General features: G+C 39.5%; 2 protein-coding genes across 16 annotated transcripts in view; one reads left to right on the top strand and one right to left on the bottom strand.

Moving 5' to 3' along the window:
* lmbrd1 (LMBR1 domain containing 1) overlaps positions 1–7,830 on the top strand; it is a 51,444-nt gene extending 43,614 nt beyond the window's left edge. Inside the window, exons 15-16 of the mRNA XM_068724147.1 lie at positions 5,444–5,535; positions 5,902–7,830. Coding sequence (XP_068580248.1) covers positions 5,444–5,535; positions 5,902–6,012 — 203 coding nt within the window. The 3' untranslated portion in view covers positions 6,013–7,830. The remainder of the gene's footprint in view (positions 1–5,443; positions 5,536–5,901) is intronic.
* A 4,219-nt stretch (positions 7,831–12,049) lies between these two features.
* Positions 12,050–22,331, bottom strand: part of adgrb3 (adhesion G protein-coupled receptor B3) — a 111,122-nt gene continuing 100,840 nt past the window's right edge. For 4 of the 15 annotated variants that reach the window (XM_068724022.1, XM_068724033.1, XM_068724042.1 and 1 more), the window contains 10 exons: positions 22,124–22,190; positions 20,737–20,840; positions 20,312–20,410; positions 19,782–19,953; positions 19,424–19,519; positions 18,547–18,586; positions 16,482–17,161; positions 16,305–16,340; positions 15,308–15,412; positions 12,051–14,085 (listed from right to left, as the gene is read on the bottom strand). In XM_068724022.1, coding sequence (XP_068580123.1) covers positions 13,846–14,085; positions 15,308–15,412; positions 16,305–16,340; positions 16,482–17,161; positions 18,547–18,586; positions 19,424–19,519; positions 19,782–19,953; positions 20,312–20,410; positions 20,737–20,840; positions 22,124–22,190 — 1,639 coding nt within the window. In that variant the 3' untranslated portion in view covers positions 12,051–13,845. Of the gene's footprint in view, positions 14,086–15,307; positions 15,413–16,304; positions 16,341–16,481; positions 17,162–18,546; positions 18,587–19,423; positions 19,520–19,781; positions 19,954–20,311; positions 20,411–20,736; positions 20,841–22,123; positions 22,191–22,331 lie in introns of all 15 variants that reach the window. The other 11 variants (XM_068724118.1, XM_068724126.1, XM_068724135.1 and 8 more) reach the window with 7 other exon arrangements.

The raw sequence follows: 22,331 nt of genomic DNA, 5'->3' as shown, positions 1-22,331 counted from the left end.
TCTAAATATTCTGGTGTGAGACCCCTTGAGCCTTCCTCATTCTGTGTAAATGTCTCACTGGCAGTTTAAGCATAATTTTAAACATGAGCTGAAGTCCATTTTTTATTTTTATTTTACCTTGGAAGACATATAACAGTATTTCTAGTTTGAATCCCAGTGATGAAACTTCTAATACAGAGAAGTGCTTTCACACTATGGACTGCTGTCTGTTTCCTAGCAACTTGCCGGTTTCCACAGCATTGTTTGAAAGAGCTTCAGGGAGAAGATGGTCGTAACGTTATGTGTTGCCTCCGAGATGTCATGTGCCCAAGCAATATTCAACAGGAGACTCCCTCAACCCCAACACAAATTAATAGTACTTCTCTTTGTATCAAGGGGATCATCATCAATTTGCATCACAATGGAATATGTCAATCAAAAGTCATTCTCTTGAAAGTAAAATGTCCATCTTGTAATCCACTGACACCCCTTACCTGTTAAAGGAAAATACAAAGAATACCTGTTTGCCTGGTATTGTGCCGAAAGACTTTCACTGTGAATTAGATAAATAGATATATACTTTATTCATCCCCAGGGGGAAATTTGTTTGTAGAATTATTAATCTTGTTAATAGAATTAAGAACACTTTATGTTCAAGATTGGGTTTTCATGAAGTCTCCTTAAAGCTGCTCTAATCAGTATTATTGAACTTTGTCTCTGATAAACCCACTGTACACTATCTGACTAGCACTAAAGAGCAGACGAACCAACGTAGCGACTAGCTGGTGAACATAGTGGAGCATTTGGCAGCTAAAGAGCCAGATGTTTCCCTCAGAAGTTGAAACATGGACAAAGGGTCACAAACTCGGTCAGGACACCTGAAACCAAACTCAAAATAATGAGAGGGTTGGTAACACGTTGTGTGATTGTCTGATCTCTTGTGCTACTACTTCTAATGGGCTTTTAGAGATGTAAAATTACCTTGGTGAGGAAAGTATTTCAACGACAATGATGGAGAAAACAAGAACCACATTGCAAATAGCTTGAATGTTCTTTCTGTGCTTCCTGTTGATATAATGAGTGGGTTAGGTTAGGTTATAATATATATTGTCTTTTGTGTTTCCATCTGGAGGTCAATGTACTACAACTAAAAGTATGATCTCACGCAGCAAGAAGATGCTTTTTGGTGAACATTCATCGACAAAATATAAAAAAAGGATGATGTTCCTGTTGAAGGAGCATCAGCAGCCTCAAAGGACATTGGAATAAAAGTGCTCTGTTGATGCAAAGAATGTGAAAGCATACGGTGTAAGAACATGAGTGCTTGCTGATAGAGAGGCTTTCACAAAGAACACAATGTGTGTGTGTGTGTGTGTGTGTGTGTGTGTGTGTGTGTGTGTGTGTGTGTGTGTGTGTGTGTGTGTGTGTGTGTGTGTGTGTTCTGGTTTTTTTTTACGAGTGTGTTTGTGTTAGAATGCCGGGATGGAAGTTATACATAATGCATCATGCTACACAGGGCAGCACTCACCCGGGTATCATGAGTGAAGGTGAAATTACCTGCACACACACACACACTGCCCGGTGCTCTTATCGGAGAGCGGTAATGATTTCAAGGTGAAGTGGGTCAGCGGTGTACATGATGATATATTTAGGCAGACCACTGCTGTGAACCATCTGTAGGTCCCACTCGCAGGGAGCCCTGCAATTCAGGTGAGCAGCTGAAGAGCTACAGATGGCTGAGAGCGGTCATGGGGAAGATAGACTTCTTCTATTATCTGTTGATCTGGTGAAGTACGAGCAGAGTGTTGGTACACCTTCAGAGCTGCCGTGGGTCCGCTCTAACTACTCTTCAGACCTTTTTTTTTTTAACACTCTAAAGGGGAAAGCTTTTTTTTTATTTATTTTTTTTTTATAAAGTTTGCTTTTAATTAATAAATTGTAAGCCACACTGAGGTATTGCTGTAGACCTCGATGTCATGCAGCTCGGTATAAGTTCAAGTCGGTGTGAAGAGCTGTGTAAGAAGCAGTGTGGTTGGAGCAGCTCAGCAGGGTTAGCGGTAATGCTCCAGATGGCTCTCTAACATAACCACACAGTGCATTTCGTCTTTCTCTGCTCCACAAGTCTGATTGGGAGTATAGTGAAATATGTATCCTTTTATTGTTTCATTGTGCATGGCTAAGTTAATTAATACATGCAAGCCTTTTTTTTTCATTCCTTTCTTCCTGAGTTTTCACTCAAAAACAATTGGAGCACTGAAGAGAGACCCAGACTCCGCACGCATATCATTGGCACTTTCTGCATTTGACGTCATCCGCTTTTTCCCTATTCCTGCCAATACCTATTCCTGCACATGAAGGGGGATGACTCAGCTTCACAATTTTTCCATTATTCCTGCCGGTCTATCCCAGCCAGATCAATAGCAGCATCAAGTTCTGTTAAGAACTCGAGGGCCAACACTCCAAAGGTGATATCACAGGCATAAAGCACAGCGCTGGTCCACAGACAAAGGACGCTGTTGGATTTTATAAGCAATAAACAAAGTTTTTTCGGGTTTGATGTGTTTATATTCAAGATCATAGAGCTTAGTTATTGAGCTGTTCATGGTCACAGCACACTGCAGAGCAGAGTTTTCTCTACCAAGGCCAGTTTGAAAGGTTAAGAAATCAAATTCAAATATGTTCATTCAATGGATTACGACTGTACAACGTTTAACTTTTTACTCCTTTCACTTTTGAATGAATTTCCGCTTGGTGCTGTGAATTAGTAAGTAAGCTGCTGCTTGATAAATGAAGTTAGCTTGCAGGGAAACAGACATGTTCTCTTAAGTGGTTTATTCAAGACTATGGCTGCACTTGGTTGTAAAGCTATCAAAAGCACAAACAGTTTCAGCAAGACATCAATCAGAATATAGCGACTGGTACTACTTCAAAGGTAATAATGAGATATCTCCCACATATTTTGAAGTTGATATGTACAAAATCATTGTTTTTAGGTCTTATTGAATGTTCTACACTACATGCATGCCAAGAATTTCATTTGAAAATCAATTGAAAATTGCACTTGACTTGACAATGTGCAGAGCTTGAGAAGATCCCAGTTGAAGTTGCCCAGACATTACTTCATCAGAGAATCGGGGTTACATGCATAACCCATAACCTACGGTTCACTGTCTTCACAATTTGGTTTATTTTTTTTTTGCGTGTCACGCTCTTGCCTCTTGCCTTTTCAATGTGTAAGACAGGATATATATGATGCAAGGCTCCATTAAATGTTACCTCATTCCAGTTTTATCAACTGGTTAAGTCCTATTCACATTGACAGTGACATGGCTTTCCTCTTTTCAGAAGACCGGTTGTCTTTTTGAGTTACAGTGACAAAATTGCCAGAGGCACTGCTCCATGTAGTCAGTGGTGTACCGGCCTTCTGGCATACCGGGACAAATCCCGATGGGTCGCCGCATCGGTGGGCTGGTGGACTGTCAAATAAATTCAAAACGCTTTTTTACTGGCCGTCCGGCCCTCTTTCTATGAAAAATTATAAAAAGCAACATGACAATTTCTAGAGTGTAGGGCTATACCAAATAGTCTGAAGCTTCATTCATAATGTTGACATTTAAATTCTAAATCAACATTTGAATGCGGCATGTCTATTCTTTCTGTTTAAACTCTGTATTTATGCACAGTTGCAGATAAAGATTAGGCTACACTTATATTATTAGTATCATACTTTTTTGGTAGAATTAGATTCCAGTGGCGGCTGCAATTGTTTCCGACTCTGTGCTCCAAAAATGTCCCACAACTTCAGAAAGTTGTAACGTCCAAAATTCAAAGATAGATGAAATCATTTTAACAGATTCACAACGTTGTGAGACCCCTCCTGCTCTGCTGGAGGCAGTTAGCTGAACACCTGAGGCTCGTTAGCTTGATTAAGCTCACCTGGGCCTGCCAGGCTATAAAAGCTGGTCCGCATGCTCACGTTTTCTCCCCTTTACTAGAGCTGACGTCCTGCTTCACCTTCTTTTTTGGTTTAGCGCCTTCAACACTGCTGCAGCACATGTGCCACACATCCATGCACTTCATCTGCTGAAATTGCTCTCTGAAATCTACACACCCCGCTGCTCATTTAAATTAACCGTAGCTTAATGAATTGTTTGGTTTTGGTTCACTCACAACATGTTTTAAAGAAATATTCGGCTTTAATCCATATTTGTTGGCGTCTTAGCTTTTCAAAAGCTGCTGATTGCTCTCTCGCTTGCCGCAGACAAAAGGAGGCACTTAACGGGGTGGTCGAGCAGCAATCTAACGGCATCACAAATTACATCTTTGTTGCCACAATAGCATCACGGAATATGACAGACATTTGAAGCTTCATCCATAACTTCTTTGGTACAGTCTTACTGGAGTGTTACTTGCCTTAAAAATGACACAAAATGGGATTAACATTTGCATATTTTTGGGTGTATGTAGTACATTCTGGTAGTCATTTTGGCTCTTTGGTTAGTGCAGACCCCTTTATAACACAGATGTATGACAAGTGCTACGCGTTCATTTCTAAAGTTCATTTCTAAACACCGTGTGACAACAGTCGTGTTTTATTGTGCTCATGCTGTTTTTCTTGATGGTAGTCTCCACCACAGAGAAGTGACTTCTCATACGTCTCTTAAGACAAAGATTGTGTTTCCTCAGGCTGTCTGTCTTCACTCCTCCTTTACCTGTGCCCAATTATTCTTCTCCCAACTTCCACCTCATCAGATCTATTTGTTCTTACCGTCTACAATGATTCCCCCTGTCTTTCCTTCCTTCAAGGCTTTCTATATAAATTAATCAAACATTGGGAATGGTGAAGCATGTGAATTAGCAAACTTTTAATTAAAAAGAGTTACATATTACAGGGGATGGGACTCTGGCTATGACTGTACTAGAGCTTAGTGGAAGTGAAACTGAAACAGTTTACTGTCACATTATTTCTTTTGGAGTTTTTACCCTAATGATTTATAGATACTGAAAAGTGTAAATTGAACGTAAATTTGACGATCTGCGTTTTAACTCAAATTCCCTTACTTAGCTTTTCCAAAGGTTTTTGGCCATATCCCACAACCTTGTAGTTGTATTTATCATCTTGCTGATTTCCCTCACCACCACTTCTCAGACAGCACAGGTTCATGACTTGCCACTGGTATCAAATGTCGTGAGACTTTCCTCGGTGGTGCTGAACGAACATGCGTGTATAGGCCATGTACAGTGGAATGCCCTCTACACTGTACAACCGTTTTTTCCCTTTGTTATTAAGACCATTTCATTACATAACGGATTCTCCAAACTGTCAAAGAAATACCTGGTGGAGAAAACCTTGTTGCGTTCTAAATTTGTTCAACAATCAACCATCTTGGGTTGAAAACAAAAGTAAATATACTGTTATTGTATAGATTCATCAATGCTCCTTTGTTTTCTCTGTCCCTTTCAGACCAGTGCACTGTGACAAGATCCTATCTCTTCCTCCACAAGTTCTGGTTCTTCAGCACCATCTATTACTTTGGTAACTGGGCCTTTATCGGGGTAAGTCCAAAGATGTCAATGAAATGCCATCAGGGCGATTTCTTTTTGCAGAGTGAGAATTATAGTTGTATGTTTGTTTGTTTGTTTTTTTAAAAAGCTCAAAGAAGACATTTGTTCACTTGTAAAGAATTACATTTCATTCAGTTTTCAATCTGTATTTTGTTTCGGGGGAAGAGTGTGAGAGTCGAAGAACATAATTTAATTTCTTCTCCGAAAACTGGAAAAATGATTTTCGGAGACTGCACACAGCTAATCTCCTCAGCAAAAATATTTAATAGCCTTTCTCCTTGTGCAATTGATGCATTCTATCGATCAGATGATCCTTGTGAAATATTTCCTAATGTGCGCTTTGCTTATTGTTTTTAGGCGTTCCTCATTGGTCTGGTGGTGTCCTGCTGCAGAGGGAAGAAGTCTGTGATTGAAGGAGAGGTGGAGGCCGATGACTCAGACTTAAGTGATGATGAATATGTGCACTGAAAAGCAGTATTCGCTCAGACGGGTTTGTAGATATCCCCACCGTAATTTAAAAGGGACTAGAAAGTACAATTTGATAAACAAATAAATGGATGTCAGTGATCCGTCATAGTTTAATTTATTGGTTTTAAGGAGTTATTGCAGTGGTGTCTTGTGCATTCCAGCCTTGTCTTGAGTTGACACATCCCGCCCCTTAATGAGACCGCCGAGACCGATTGTTGTGTCATTCTCAGTCAATATTATTGATGACTTTGGGATTCTGGGAGTGTCCTCCAACTCAATCCTACCTTGAGAATTCACTCATCAACAGTTTGAAACCGACATGAATTGGTCATTTTCTGCTGGAGAAGACACACTGCAGCAGCAGAGATAGCTCCAAAACTTTATGTCTTCAGATTTAGTTGGAGCTTGGACATAAACTTTTTACATTCTAAAGCATATTCTAGACTCTTTTAATGGTTGCTGAATGACAATATCTAAAGCTGGCTCTAATGTACCTTTTAAGATAAAAATACTATGAAGACATTTGAGCCTCCACAAACTGTTCTGCTTGCTTGTTTTCTAAAGAGCTAATTGGTATAAAATAATGAGTCTGTGTTGACAGCAGTAACATTTTCAAAGTTTATTTTTGCTTGTTTTGTCTCAGGTTAAATACCGTGCTAGAGTGTTTGCTGCTTTTTCCCTACATTTAGTCAAGGCCATTATTTAAGTGAACGTTACTGTACTTGCATACCTGCACTGTGTGAAATGTAAAGAGCCAATAATGGCTGTCGTGTTTCCAAGGTTTCAGTTATTTTTCGTTTTTTAATTATATAGGTTCAACAACGTTTTGCTGTCTGCGTTAGAAGAACATGATAAATCTAAACATGGAATTTATCAAATACGTATGTCATTTCATTTAAATTAAGGAGTATTTCTCCTTTTTTGCTCTATAGTTTATTTTATTTTCAGTGAATTTAGTAGTGTAAAAAATAACAAATTGACAGAAAATATGTGGATGACATGTTATTAATTTACAACCAAATATTTGTGCCTCATGAATGTGTAGCACCACGATGGGCACACACTATTCTATGTGCTATCCCGTTAAATTAGCCTCGCAGAAATCTTTCTGAATCTCACAAGTTTAGTTTTTTGCTTTGAGATGAGAGTCCGGCAGCAGCAAGAAATGTGGTTACATGATGACGACAGAAGCTGCATCCGATGTGCTTTTGTTCACCTGTGATGGGTTGAAAAGAATGCTGTTGTGGAAGTCGTGTCAATATTGAATGGTACCTGTATTTAAAGAAATAAAACCATTTCAAACACACTCCACATTTCCCAGTTTTGACCCTCCACACCAAATAATCAGTGAGTGGTATATATTTTACTTTAAAATGTAGACAGTGTCTCAGCTGTGTGGAACAGAGCAAGCCACCACATTTGTTACAGTAGTTTGCAGGGGAATCAAAGGTTTTGTTATGTTTAGAACAAATTGAATTTTAATTACATAGTATCTATATTAAACATTTTGATCGACCATAGAGCTAATTATTCCTGTAATAGATAGTGCGCTAATTGGTAGTGAGTACTACATGCCACCTGTCATTTAATTTGTTCAGAGCTTCAGGGTGAGTTGGCTCAGTTCTAATTTCTAATTGCTCGTGTTTGAGTGAGACTTTTCTTACATTTCCTTGCAACACACTAACAGGGAACATCATCTCAGCAGTTGTTAAAACTGTCCGCAACCATTTTTCATGACTAGTCCGTCCCTGCTATCAAATTCTCCCCCAAATGACTGCTCGTTTCTCGTATTGCTGTGAATAAAACATATTGGCTATGTGCTGTCTGTTGAGTATTTTCTTACGAAATATATTTCTCTAATATAATGTTCGAAGATAAAACGTTTTAAATGGTCTTTAGTTCCGTGTTGCACAGTCTTTATCTTTAACGAGTGCAGTGACAAAATTATGACCACAGTGTGGTCAGATTAGACAAAATCTATTAAGGAGCTGCAAAGTACCTAACCACATAACCACAATCAGTAATTCTGTAAGTGGGAATGTGTATTTTGCTGTTCAGAGTACTAAGGACATGTATCAAATGAAACTGACAGTTAAATACATCCATTCTGGGATTAGCATATAACTACTCGGTGCATGCCTTGGATGGATTTGCATGAAATTTTGAGTGCATGTCCAATTAGACTTGTTGGTATGCATACCTTGTCATAACTATTGTGCAAGCCTGCCTTGAGTTAAGCCATTATGTGATATGCCACCCCCTCATACACTAATAAACCAAATAAGCCTTGAGCCAAAAACATGGAGCCCTAGAACTCAAGCAGAGGAGTGTGTGATCAACATGTCAGATCAGAGGATGTCTGCTGTTCAGAGTGCAACTTTTCCTGTCTTACCCCTTATTCAAAAGCCAATTCTTGTCTCATCGTTTCTCTTCCTCGCACATCTTTTTAGGCTTCTCTTGCGAGCTTGTTAAGGAACAATGAACACATTTTCTGAATGAATACATGAATTCGTTCAGGGAAAATATCAATGTGTTTACATCCCAGTTTGTATCATGCCTGACTATCCAGCGAACTATCAGTTAAACAATGGAAAATAATTATCTCCTCAGTATTTTATGTTATTATCTAATATTACAACTCGAGAAACCAATAGATTGCCCGCTTTTTGGGGCGTCTGACAGTCGATGAACGTAAAGTTTTTGTTTTTTTTCTGAGACAGACCCTGTTTTTAAATGAGGCAGAGCTGATTCTTAGGAGTACCAAAGAGTGTGCAAAGAGGAATTACAGAACAGCCCTTGTCAGGGACCTCTGCACCCATCATCTATCTTAGTGCTCCACACGTCGGAAGGCCACAATGCATTATACAGAATAACATTTCTTTTTACAACCAACACTTGAAATTATGAAGGCACTTGCAAATGACAAGGCAGTACAAAATGTAAACCATACTTTGGTCTGGTAGCCTACCTACTGCTCTTCCAAAGTTAAATTTTTGTTAAAAATTTCACAACATGTGATTTTTTATTTCCACTGCAATTATTAGAAAGTACAGTTTTACAGTATTAATTGTAGCTCTGAAGTTCGCTTCTGTATTTTTTTAACGTAAACTGTTAAGCTAGCTAACTCACTGCAGTCTTTTTGCTGGTTTATCAAAATCTTTAGCATTAGCTGAAATTACTGTATGTTGTAAATGATCTTCTTTATGCTCGATGTGTGAGCAAACCCCGATGCCAGGTTAGCTTCAGTTTGAGACATTTGTTAGCAAGACTAACAACAGCTTTGCAAGCACTCGCTAGCGGTGCTTTGAGCTAAATGCTAACGTCAGTCGGCTCGCAACAGTGCCGACATTCTCATGTATGGCAGGTTTGTGAACATTGTGACCACTTTTACCATAAGAGTGTCTGTTAAGTAGCACTTAAGACTAAGTATAGTTACAGTGGCGGATGATGACGTCAGTTTTGGTATTTACTCATACACCAAAGTCTTTAAAGTCTTGGACACGGTTTAATATGATGGGGCCAGACAAAAAGAGGATAGCCAAAGTTGTTATGATGGGGGGTGAACTTGAGTTTCTAAAAAAAACATAGCTAGTACTGTTGTGCAAAACATTTCACCACTTTTTCTTTCTACTTATGTCCTTTCTGTGATTTTTGGGTGGCCTCAAGTCTTTCCTCTGGGCTTTAACTCCTCTGACAGGCCCTTGATAGACCAAGTGTTTGCCTTACCCCTCAGCCATGCCTCAAGGGAGGAAAGTGATGCAGAATCAATGTGATTATGTTGATTCAGTGTTTGCAGCCCCTAAGCAGGTTAACCTCTCTGCTCTCATGGGCCTGTGGGGCCTGCCACTCATTCCCAAATGATGACTTGTCCACCAGGCTTGTCAACACATCCCAGCTCAATTTACCAACAACTAAATAATACAGCTTTCCACTTTCAGACACACATGTTATTTTGTCAAACCTATAAACAGACTTTATCTTTAATTGGTGTTTAAAAATCTGAATTTTCTGCGAGAGGTCTAAGTCAATCTTTCTCATATTAATCTCATTAACTGAGCTACAGAGAGAATAAGCTGAGCTCCAGCAATAATTAAAATAGCTAAAACACTTTCTAAAATTAGGGCCCTCTTTTTTCAAAACTCTACACACTAAAGCCAAAAACATAAATACATATCCTACATCTCTTGCATAAGCAAATACTTATTTTCAAAACTATATAAACTCCTCTGAAACTAGTTGTTTGCATCACAACATTACACAAAATACCAAATAAATAGCTATTTAATCATGGCAACTGCACACTGAGTTGCTAAGTGTAAAACATTATTATCAAGAGTCTTAGCCATTTTCATTTGTAGCATGATGTAAGTATAAATAACAAACACAAATGCAATAGGTTTATTGTCAACACTCATACTCATAACAATAACAGACACAGTTACTTTAACTGAAGATAACATAAACATAGTTGCTGTATTGTATTATAAACAAAATACCGTATTACAGTCCTGTAACTCTCCAAAATTGGCCTCCATAGTTGTGCACACTAAATAGTAAACCTGAATTCTCTTCATTGTGTTTTGATTTTCTAAGTGACCTGATTGATTAGAGGTGTTTTCACTTGTGTATTCTGGGTGCAGGTGATTGATAACTGAGTGTGGCTTGTCATTGGCAGAGTTTAACAAACAACACACACAGGCTTTTTTATTTTTGAATGATGTGTTTAATGTAGATAACCGTGTGTTTTAGAATTGCTACCATAGTGTAATGCAGACAATTTGCTTATGATTTAGCATACCTGGTCAATAGGCTACATGAGTTAGTGGTTTCAGTAATTGTCCCACAAATACCAATTTTTGTGTCTTGGCAATTGCAAAAAACTGTAAGTCTCGCTCTTTCTTGTCCTTGTCCTCCTCAAACCTTCATTCCTCTTGCTATGCCTGTCTCTCCAATGATGGCATTGATTGCTTTTTACTGCTCAAGCTCTGATTGCTAACTGAATTTTGTAAATTTTTGTGTAGTGTTTTGAAAAAAAGTGTGCTTTGTTCCTGCAATGTGAGTGTAAAGCAGCTGTTTAGCAGAATTGGTTCAGGGGGTTGGTACATGAGTAATATGTTGTGGTCATTGTATCTGAACCTGTTTTTGCCCAATGACTTATTGGCAGGCTGTCAAAATAAAGGTGGGAGTGTGTTTCACCTCAATACATTGTGCAGTATTGTTGGAGGAAACTACCACATAGTTAATAGGAAAAACCAGGAACTGAGCTGCATGAAGTTTGTCACTTTGAAGTGCTTTTAAATCCTTTCTTTGAGGATTTTGTTTTGACACAAAAGGAAGGAAAAATGATAGAACTGTCAAAAATAGCATTTTAGACAAACACCAACTTAAAATAGACCCTTTCACTTGTTTATTTGCATGGTGAAGTTTGTCATGCTCAGTTGCTGGTGAGTCACTGCGTACGTCTGACAGTGACATAATTCACCCAGTAGAGCTGATGAAGAAATCCCATACACATTTAGAGCTCCACGTTTGAATACGATTAGGTCACATAAGCACATAAATTATCTCCGGAGGCACTGAAATTCTGATTTCATCCATCTCCAAATATTATTCATTTGGAGGAGGAAAAAGTCTTTCAGCCATGCATTTATTGAGCAAATGCTTACGGATTTGGGAGAGGAAATATGTTTCGACAGCTGCACGGCTGGTAAATAAAAGGAATGCATTCAATAGCTTGTGATGTGGTCGCTCCGAATATGAACATGGTTATTTTGGGTTTACATCTTGAAGTGTACAGTACAGTCTGTTCTTGAACCTTGATAATGTATTTCAAATGTGAAAAGTAACATTAATTCAATCATGTAAAAAGAGATTATTTATTTAAGAATACCAGTAGTTTCTAAATTGTGAAATCACTGTTACACAGATATATTTTTTATTGTATGTATAAACTGTGAATAAATATATATACATACACATACACATATATATTATTTTGTAAAGATCATTTATAACACAGACATGGTGTAAAATTGTTTGTGTACAATATGGGTAAGAAATAAAAGCCAAAGGCATTTCACTGCAGTGGACGTTGGCACATTAGTGAAAATAATCTCTCACAGGCAGCAGTACTGTATGTAATTAACCTAATTATGTCTGCTAGAGTAAATTGAAATGCACTGTAAATTCAGACATTAATGTCTAGACTGAGCTTACATGTAATCAAGTTAATTTATCTTGTGTTGACGTCAGAGCACAACTGGGAGTCGTCATTAATGTGAGCCTTTGTTTATTGTCTGCTTCCCCCTTTTTCCCTCTTGTCATCATTCTCCACTGATGGTGCAGATCCAAGTCCTCCTCTGTGGCTTCCTCTTCTCACTGCTCCCCAGAAGAGGGGGGGACTCCCACCGATGCTCTCATTGCCGAAGTGTCAGGCGTACCGCAGACCACCAGACGGGACTAACAAGATTTTCCCCAAAGCCCTCACACCCACTTCCCGTTTGTGCTCTGTCTGGCCCGGTCTGCCCAGCAAAAACCTGAACTGATCTTATCAGGTGAACCTTCTGGAGGCACAAAAACATATTAGGAGTTGAATGTTTCCTCTCCAAATTCAGAAATCAGATACGGGGGTGGATTTATGAGGCGATTCAGGAGACTTTACCATGCTTCACCTTCAGCTAAAGGGAAGGTTTAAATCATAAAGGGAATGACTAACCTGAGATAAAAAGAATCATCACAGGGGACAGTATTTGAGGTACTGGAGAGAACATTTCGGATAATCCAGTCTGTAAAAACTGGAGACAAGGTTGGACGTTTAACAAAGTTTAACAAATTCAGGAATTTTTTAGTAATGTGTTATTTTCTTCGTCCAATCAAATTTCACCATAAATACTCAGACAGGGATAGCTGTATTTTTATATCAGTCACATGCCCATCATTTGATTTGATCTATCTAAGTGAGTAATGAATTCCACAACCAACAAACCACATAAACTTGACACAACCTCTGAAGCAGTACGAACATATTTCCTCTTTTATTTACATTCCTTTTCAAATGTTAACATTTTTCGCTATAACTTTTGATCAGGTTGGCATTTGTTCTCATTAAAATAAATTGGCACAATTAAAACATATGTAGACAAAAGTTTATTTACACCATACAACATTTTGTTTTTAAATATTTTATACAGAGCTGCAGATGAGAGAGCTTGCTGGGATCCTTCAAGCAGATTCTGCAGTATTAAAGTTGTGAAATATATTATTTATATAAAAGTGAGTATTATCTTTATTGCATTTAAAGCAATGAAGAATGTAGCTTGACAAACATTCATTTTAATATGACAGAAAAAATCCTCTTTGCCTCCCATGTTTTATATTATAAAGTAAAAAGTGTAGTAATGGCCAAACAGACTGTTATAAACTTTTTAAAAACCTGCATAAATATATACATTGTGCTCCCGGGTCCAGTTTTATGAAATCAAAACTAGACCCAATGAAGCTGGGACGACATGGCATGTCATTTGCTTTGTGAGGTTTCATCTTGAGAGATTACCTTTTTTAGCCAATTCCTCAACAGATAATTTGAAACACATGATGGTAAATATTGTACACCAGGCTGCCCCACACTAAGTACACTAGTGAGAATACAAAAAGTAACACTGATGTTTTTTTCCTTATTTTCTTTTTTTCCTCTCTCCTCAGTCCTTATATTGTATTGGCACATATTGTCCCTGCCACACTCGTATTATCCAGATATGTATGCCAAGGCTGTTAGAAAAGTCTGTTGCTTTATTCAGTGCAAAATACATCTCTTTCTCGTTTGCATTTTCTCCTTCAGACCTCTGTTTGGAAGTCTCCCTCCTGGACGTCTAAGGGTAAGTTGACACACTTTTCCCACTCTGCAGGCGTCATCTCCAGTGAGTCCTTGGTGTCAGATTCTAGTACATTCATAGTGGCGTAATTCTGGTACTCACAGGCTGGATTGTAGCTCTCCCATGGGTTCTTGTTTGGCATTGCCTTGTCCTGTGAACATGGCCAGTGGGGTGTGACATTAGTGGCATGACATCCTCTGCACTGTTATTTTTCCAACAAAAAAACAAAAGCACGTTTCCAGTCAAGTCAGTTCATTTAAAAGAACATTGTATGAATTCCTACCCATTGCTAATTGAAAATAATGGATTAATGCCATGGGACGCATCAAATAACAAAGGATAATGGTAGTGTGTTAAATGTGACCATGCTTATCGTGGAGTCATAACAGAATTGTGTTTCCCCCAGGCTCAGAAACTGGTGCACTATATGGGCTTCATGTGTGAGCCATTCATCTGAATGTGCTCTCATTGACAGTCCCAAATACACTACTGCAAGTAAGGGAGAGAAGCTGCTCCCAGTCTGGGAATATAAAATGGATACTAATGTCTGCAGCCAGCTCTGCAGCAGATTCATTTGGGGAAAAGAGAAAAAAGGGGGGAATGTACTGGAGTTATCGTTTTCTATACAAAAGAACTTGCACTGGTAACTAAGCAACGGGATTCAAATTACATTGTGCTGTAGGGGTGATTGAAATGTGAGTGAAAAAAGGATTACATGCAGCCAAAAGGCTGCTGCGTGGCTGACATTCTCGCCAGCCTAATTTCTATTTGTTGCATTCAATACAGAAAACATTGCTGCTTGTCTGAGAGAGACGGAAAGGTGACACCCCCGTTGTCTACAGCTGCAGCCAGGTGTGGAGACAGATGGTGGGACTTTTGACTTATAGCAAGGTCAAGAAGTATTCTCATAATTCGCCAGACTTCTACATCCAAAGTGACAAAGAAGAAAAGTTTCCCCCCCACACAGTTGCAGTAAGAGAACAGTGAACTTAAGGTATTATTTAGATAGATGTTGATAGGTTAAATAATCTGCCATGCATTAATGGAAAAATGATGGGGTTGCTAAGTAGATAAATGTGCATGTAAATAAAAGTGCATTCATGGCCTTGCATTGGAATGGATGCACTCTATTGCAACAAGATTACCAAAGGTCTTTCTTCCCTGAGACTGGCCGTGTGGAGAAAATGCTTCAGTGCTTTTAAGGAGCAGCCCCTTCACTCGCCCCCCCGCCAGCTGCCAGCAGGTCCACTATACGCATAGGAAGTTTTACTTCCACGTAAATACCGTGGCAACATACTGTAACCGCTCATTTGCACAATCACACATTACAGTATGTGCCCTGCACCAGATAGCTAAATAGAGTATTTTGATGTTGCTATCATTAATTGGCTAACCGCCACCCCCCCTGGTTTCCTGTTACTCACCATGGTGCCCATATTTGGTATGTCTCGAAATCGGTCCAGGGTTTGAAATTTCTGATTCAGTTCCTGGAACAGCTCCATGTGTCTTTTCCTGGTGTGCATGACTTTCTGCAATGGCAAGGGTTTTTTCTTTGGTATTGACAGCCAATAATGGAAATGCATCTTCCTTTTCACCCCCTCCAACTCTGATCAATTTGTTAGTGTCATGGTAGTTTACTTATAGGCCAGGTTTGAAACAAATCTACCGGTCTCTGCATATTTACAAGTGACTGCCAAAATTAAGGAAACACCAAGATAATTAAAGTAAGGGTGATAGGACACTGAAAGCTTGAACTTTTTTAATTTGCAATGTCTGGGGTATCTGAACTAAACATAATTCTTCTGTGACAAATTGAATCATTTACCGTTTTGTTTGCGTAAGGAAAATCCTTACAATCAAACCTTGGCACAAAACCTTCAATTTAAGGGTTGGTGTGCATCGAAGCTGAAACAAAATGCACCCCAGGCCAAAATTGCTGCCAGAAGCCTAATGTTTCCTTTACTTTGAAAGTTTGTACAATGTATATGCAGCAAAGCCTGATTTAATGATGCAAAGGAAATGCTAAAACTTGCTAAAGGGGGTTTAAATATGTTTTTGCAAGCCAATATAATCATTGTTGAAACCAGTGGTAAAATCTGATGTGAAATGTGCAAATGACTTTGAAAGCATACATTTTTGAAAATCAACATATAGCTAATGAATGGAGGAGATGGAGGAGGACAAAATGTAGATGAGAACTGTTGCCCTGTTTGTCAGTTGACAGCCTTGCTTTTACCTTAACTGCACAGCATGTCAATAAATCTTGTTGAGTCAAGGCTGTGTACTGTGACTCCAATAAGCTTAAGAGGCACAACAAGTACTAGTAAATCAAATGACAAACACAACTGCAAAAAAAATGGCTTTTCTCTGCATTTAAGCTAGATGCATGTGCTAGATCGAAAGAAACGCTTTTTTACGTACCTCAAAGTCCAGGTCAGAATATCGTGACTTTCTTCTCTGTGAATATAGAACATGAAGGTGTTAAGTTAATATGTCATCGGTTTAAGATATGTACATTGATACTAGGTGCATGGTATATTTTAAGGTGTTTGTTGCAGCTCTGTATCCTCTGAGCTTCGTCCACATTGGCATATGTACCTCTAAGGAGCTCATAGATATTGTAGAGCCTGTCTCACTCCTAGAAAGCCCCGCAGATTCCTCCATCTCAGCGAGGAAGTTCTTAACAGCCGTGCGAGGTTCAAAGGGCAGGTTTTGCATCTGCTCGGGAGCGCTGGGGTACTGCTGCTCCAGGTTCACATTCATGTGGTCCATGCCTGATGGGCTGATATTGAAGTCAGGACTCATCTTGTAATGCATCAGCCTCTCGTGTGGCAGCGTGTCCATAGTGATGTTCATCTTGCTGTCCTCTTTCAGGAGGGTGGACATGTTGCCCGACCCGGACACCACTGCTGCAGAGGCCCGGGGCATGACTATGTAGTCTGTCTCCATCATCTGGCCCTGCAACGAGTGGCCTTCCATGTCATGGCCAACCATGTCATGGTCACTCTGGCGCATGGCATCGTCGGTGCACAGGTAAACAGTGCGGCGCATGTCAGCGCTGCTGTCAGCCATGCACTGCTCTTTCAGATCCCCTACTCCCATCGGCATGTGCAGAGCTGAGGGCTGCTGGATAATCACTTTGGAGATGATGTTGCCAGGCAACGTGGAGTAGTTTAGGCCCTCAGGGATCTTCTCATCCTCCTCGTCGTTGAGGGAAATGCGGGAGAGGGTGCCTGTTATGGTGGCGGCGCGACAAGAGCCCATGTCTTTGTGGAGTGCTGCAGGACAGAGGGATACAAGGATTAGTTGTAATTTGTCCGTAATGAAACTAGTGTCACAGTTTGTCTGCGATTATCCAACATATGGCCAAAAGAACAAAGAAAATCAAATTGATTCTCAAAGGATTTGGTGCTGCAGAGGGAAGACAGATATCTGTGAATATGCTTTAAGTGTGACATTACACCTAAATGCAAAGGGACACGACAGCAGGTATCTCTGGAGGATGTAACCATAAATAAAGTAGAACGGTTACATTCTGTTCCTGAAAGTCTCCCTGTTTAACAGCATGTTGCATCCTAATCCAAATTTAGTGATGGGTGACAACCTTGTGATGCACCAAATATTGTATAAGAAACAGCAGCTATCTATTCAGAAATACCTTCTTATAAGAACACCCTGTCATCCCCACTGAGCATTTTAATCTCCGCCTCATGAATCAGTAGGAATTAAGTTGTCTGTTCACAAAAGGCCTGCATGGAGATTACAAGGACAACATAAAATATCTAACCCTTGCCTTTTTGTTTGAGTCTTATTAAATGCTCAGTGTGGACATGGGGGAAAAGAGTCAGAGTCTGGTATTCAGTTTATATTCTTAAAGGTGACACTGCAGAATATTACTTCTGCTGCTGACAACAATCCCTGTTTGTAAACAACCAATTTAAACTCCTTGAGTCCAGAGAGTAATCTGTAAAAAGCGTCTCTCTCCGACCGCAGTGCTACTTTGGTCTGAATCTGGTCATGATTTATAAATGACACCTGTCTGCACTGCCTTTTTGTATCGAGTATGTCCACTTTAGCTTTACAAGACTGTACAGCGTAAAGTAATGTGGGTCAGAAGAGCCAGACGGCCCTTTTCGTCTCCTAACAAGCTGTGTTTCTGAGAGCTCTTGGCTATTCCCTGCAGATCCATTTAAGACGTGTTCTTCATTGGTTTGGAAAGGATTGGAAAAAGTTAAGGCTCCAGGGCCGTGTTAGTTGCCACTACTAGTTACATGCATTATCCTATTATTATCCTCCCACTAACCGAGGAAGACAATCCTCGAAGAAATGAGACACATAGCACCTACGCATCTATTCTATGACAGCATCTACATGTTAGTGAAACACATTATTACGTAGTGCGGCTGCCTGAAGATGGGAAAAGCTGCTGTTATTCACATTTATTGCAGTAAAGACGAAAATGAATATTCAACAGCTCTCTTAATACTGTTTTGTTCTCAGATTAAAGTCAATGTTTTGGTAACTGTGAAAAAAAAAACCTCCTGTGGGGATTGTTGGTTGTTATGTAACCTCAGCTATTTTTTACCATCTAACCTCTTTTGGGCCTTTGTTTTACACGCAAGTCAAGGAGAATCGTGTTAATAAGAGAGCATCTGTTTGTTACCTGATCGGCAGGCGATGTCCACATCTTTCTCGAAGTCCGTCTGTAGGCAGAGGTCAGTCAAGACGGTCAGTATGACTAAAAACAAAGCCTTTTATACTGTAAACTGTGTGTGTATACAAAGCAAGAGGCATCCTCGTGTAAAAGCCAGCTGCAAGATTGGGATCAATGATAAAAACGTATATTTATTTATTTTATTTCAAAAGGCTTTAAAAAAAATGCAAAGCAGTCATTGTTTTCGCTGCACCATCCTTACAATATATCAATAATACATTTATGGAAAAGCAGCTGGGAAGTATTTTGTGCTCGCTGCTAATGACTGTATTGAACCAGAGGGCCTTGACACCATTCTGCTATCATGAAAACGATTTCACTCCGACTTGCATTCGAATACTAATGGCAGATCATTGCTATGATGTGCCAGTGGCGTCGTGGTGCTAGATGAGGAGGACTGGTGTCCCATTTAAAAGGTCAGCCTGGGAACAGTCCTCTATTACCCTGAGAGAGGAAATGAGAGGGATGCATGGCAAACATGGACAGTAAGTTCAATCAAATGGAAATAAAGAATCGGGCTTAGGGCCTAGAAAAAAACAAAGGTAAGTAATGCCATTCATCAGAGGGCCAAGTGTCTACCCTGCATGTAATTGCAGCTTTGCAAAAGCATTATGTAGAACCTTATAAACCTATGGGAAACAATGCCTCATGTTTGAGAGGCCATATTAAACTGAATAATAATGAAGCATCAAGAGCATGAGTTAAATTAAGGTCAATGGAGAACAAGGAGGTTTGTATGTGTATTATAAATAACCAGGGGACATTGGGTCGTCGTAAATTATACAGGATCTAATGGTTAGAGATAACAGAGGGTAACTGTGCCTACCATTATCTGAGCATGCCCATTAGGGAAGGTTCCTGTTGCATCACCACTGATTGGGTCTTGGCAGTTTCTGAGCCGACATCTGAAAGCATCTTGGACCTAAAGACAGGGGTAGTCAGTTATTCATCATGTCCACAAAACTGCATATTACATGATCTAAAAAAAAAAAAATGCTTTTGTTATTAGGTCTTATCCTCTGTCAAGTCTGCCTAAGATTCAGTATTTCACTTTGTGAAAGTTTCTACTTATGGTTGTGATAACTTTGATTTGTTAATGTGGTTAAGCTCCGGAGCAACTTAAATCATCTCTAGTAAACAAAGATCATTGGTGAAAGAAAAGATGACTTCAAATCAACCTTTACCTCTCTCCGTAGGACACAGTGGACCATCACAATGACAAAACCCTGCAGTGAGTCAAAGACAGCAAAGAGGATCTGAAAGAGGATGGAGCGCTTGTCTGTCATGGCGAGCACCGCAGACATCCAGGTCAAAGCCAGCAGAGGTAGGACGACACAGGAACTCCACAGGGACGCCCTGAGAGGGAAGGGAGGATCGTGTGGAGGAAATAAAAGCAAGAGAATTGGTGTAGACAACACAATAGGGTCTGGAGTGAAAAGCGGCACCTCCATCAGCGCCTTTTTTTACTCCAGGGCTTTAATGTGCATGCTAGTAGTAAAGTAAGTGTACTGTAAAAAAAAAAGCATGTAACATTGCATGTTTGCAGTAAAAGACATTCCTATACCGTAGCTCTGATGTACTGGGGATGTAATTGAAACATCAGTTTACGCTGCAGTGGACTTCAAGGTCTAAATTTCAGAGGTGGACACGCTGTACATGCAGAGACTCCCTGTAGCATCGTCTTATTGATTCAGAGGCACTGACGGGCACTTACATTGCATTGCTAGCTGTAGTTGCTGATAAAGCAGTTGTTGATACAACACCACATTTGGCACACTTGAGAGTTAATCCTGTATGCGGCTCACTCATCTGTCTGTGGGACATAGAGACAACAGCATGACAAACAATGCTAACAGCCACTACCCCGACTTTAAATTCTCCCCCGCCATATTAGTAACAGCAGACGCAGCCAATGTGTGGGCGTTTTAATGATTTTCATCTTGGACTGATTCTGCCAAAGAAATACGAAGCTGTGTCGCTCCCGAGAGAGATCTGACCCCTTTATGTTGATGTCTTTTATGCAGCAAGAAAAGGAGGTCTACATCTTCCATATGTGTGTAAAACTAAAATCTAAACATGTTTGTATTTTTGCAGGAAGTTAAGAAGAAAGAATGTTTAGAAGAAAAATGAGGTACTAACAAGGACGTGCTGTCATACCCTGCTCGATGCTTCAGCTTCTTGTCCAGGATGCCATCTCTGGACACTAGTTTATTAAACACCAAGATACCGATCACCATGTTGACCTGTCAGTAAGAAGGGAACAGGTATATTAGCTTTTCAATAATTCAACTGCAAAAAGATGATTTCAAAACCACTGTTGAATACATTTCCCAGCTTGACATTCTACATAGCAATAATTTATTATCATTGTCTCCGCCTGCACTGAGCTTTGACCTCTAGCTTCTATTGTTTGCTCATCTCTGTGACATTTTCTGCCAATAGATGAGGCATGCCCCGGATAGTCAGCCCAGAACAACAGCCATATAAGAAAAGATCTGCCTGACAAGAAATACATGTCTTCTCAAAGGCACCTTCTCCTATTATTAGCAGCAGCACCTAGGCAAATACAAAACTTAAGATTTATAGCAGCTGGGTAGACAATTGTTTAAAATATTCAGCTATTTCAGACCCTCTAGCTGAGATAAAGAGCTCATTAAGTATTTATACAAATACATTTGGGGACGTTTTCATTCAACCAGCTTTGTGTCTGTGAGACATCTCATTATGATGTTACAGTATCAATACAGTGGTAACAGCAGTATGGTGATCATTCTCACTGCAGAGGGTAGTTTATGACATTTTTTTGCTTGTGTTCCTCTGAGGTTCATCACAAACGGAAACGACAGTACAGCAAGACTTCAAGTCTCTGTGCATCTGAAGCTCAAACTAAGACATTTAGTCGCTTTAAAAAAAAAAAAAATCTCAAATCACTTTATTTCTAATCCCACCACAGAAGTTTGACAATGAAAAATATGACTCAGTTTTCACTGTTCTCTGTCCCTTTGACACAGACTAAGGGATTTGCATAATCACATTCTTTGTGTAATTTTCTCTGTACAACAATGTAAATATGAGATGATTAAAATATCCTAGTATATTAGATTTTGAACAAATCTAATGCATAAATACTTTATAACCTCATAGCTACATGGAGCACCATTATGGTAAATGAAAGGGAATTGCTTGAGCATATTGCCTGATGGGACGCTCATTACTTTGACTTAGAAAGCAGAGTGTGTTCCTCCTGTTAGGCATTTTCATAGCAACGATTTGTCGAGTTTCAACAATTTGTACCACACTGATATTGTACCGTCACTGAGACTACATCGTGGGTGGTGTGTGTGTTATTATTGTATGTTATTATAATGCATGTGTCTTAATATTATTATTACAAACTGTACAGGATTTTTAGGAGTAGTAGTTTAGTTTATTATTTGTATTGTCTTTGTCGTAAATCTACATGTCCCTTGTATTCTCAGCATATAAAAGTTCAAAGTGGAATGGACATATGATGTCTGAAACATACCAGAACAACAGCAGCTGCTGGTCCAACAAAGGCATACAGGAGCCCACCCTCCAAAGACAACCAACAGCTGCAGGGAAAGCAGGAAAACACAGTTAAGTCCGACCAAGACATTAACATCCAAGTTAATGGCGCACGCCAGCATACAATTGTATTCCCCTCAATTGTCAGGGGAGAAGTGCCATATGCTGTAACTCTATTTCCAAAGTTT

The sequence above is a fragment of the Cebidichthys violaceus genome, unplaced genomic scaffold (genome assembly GCF_023349555.1).
Source record: "Cebidichthys violaceus isolate CVI_PGR_0920_01 unplaced genomic scaffold, fCebVio1.0.p SCAF_10, whole genome shotgun sequence".
Taxonomy (NCBI): Eukaryota; Metazoa; Chordata; class Actinopteri; order Perciformes; family Stichaeidae; genus Cebidichthys; species Cebidichthys violaceus.
This window is presented reverse-complemented; position numbering and strand designations above follow the sequence as displayed.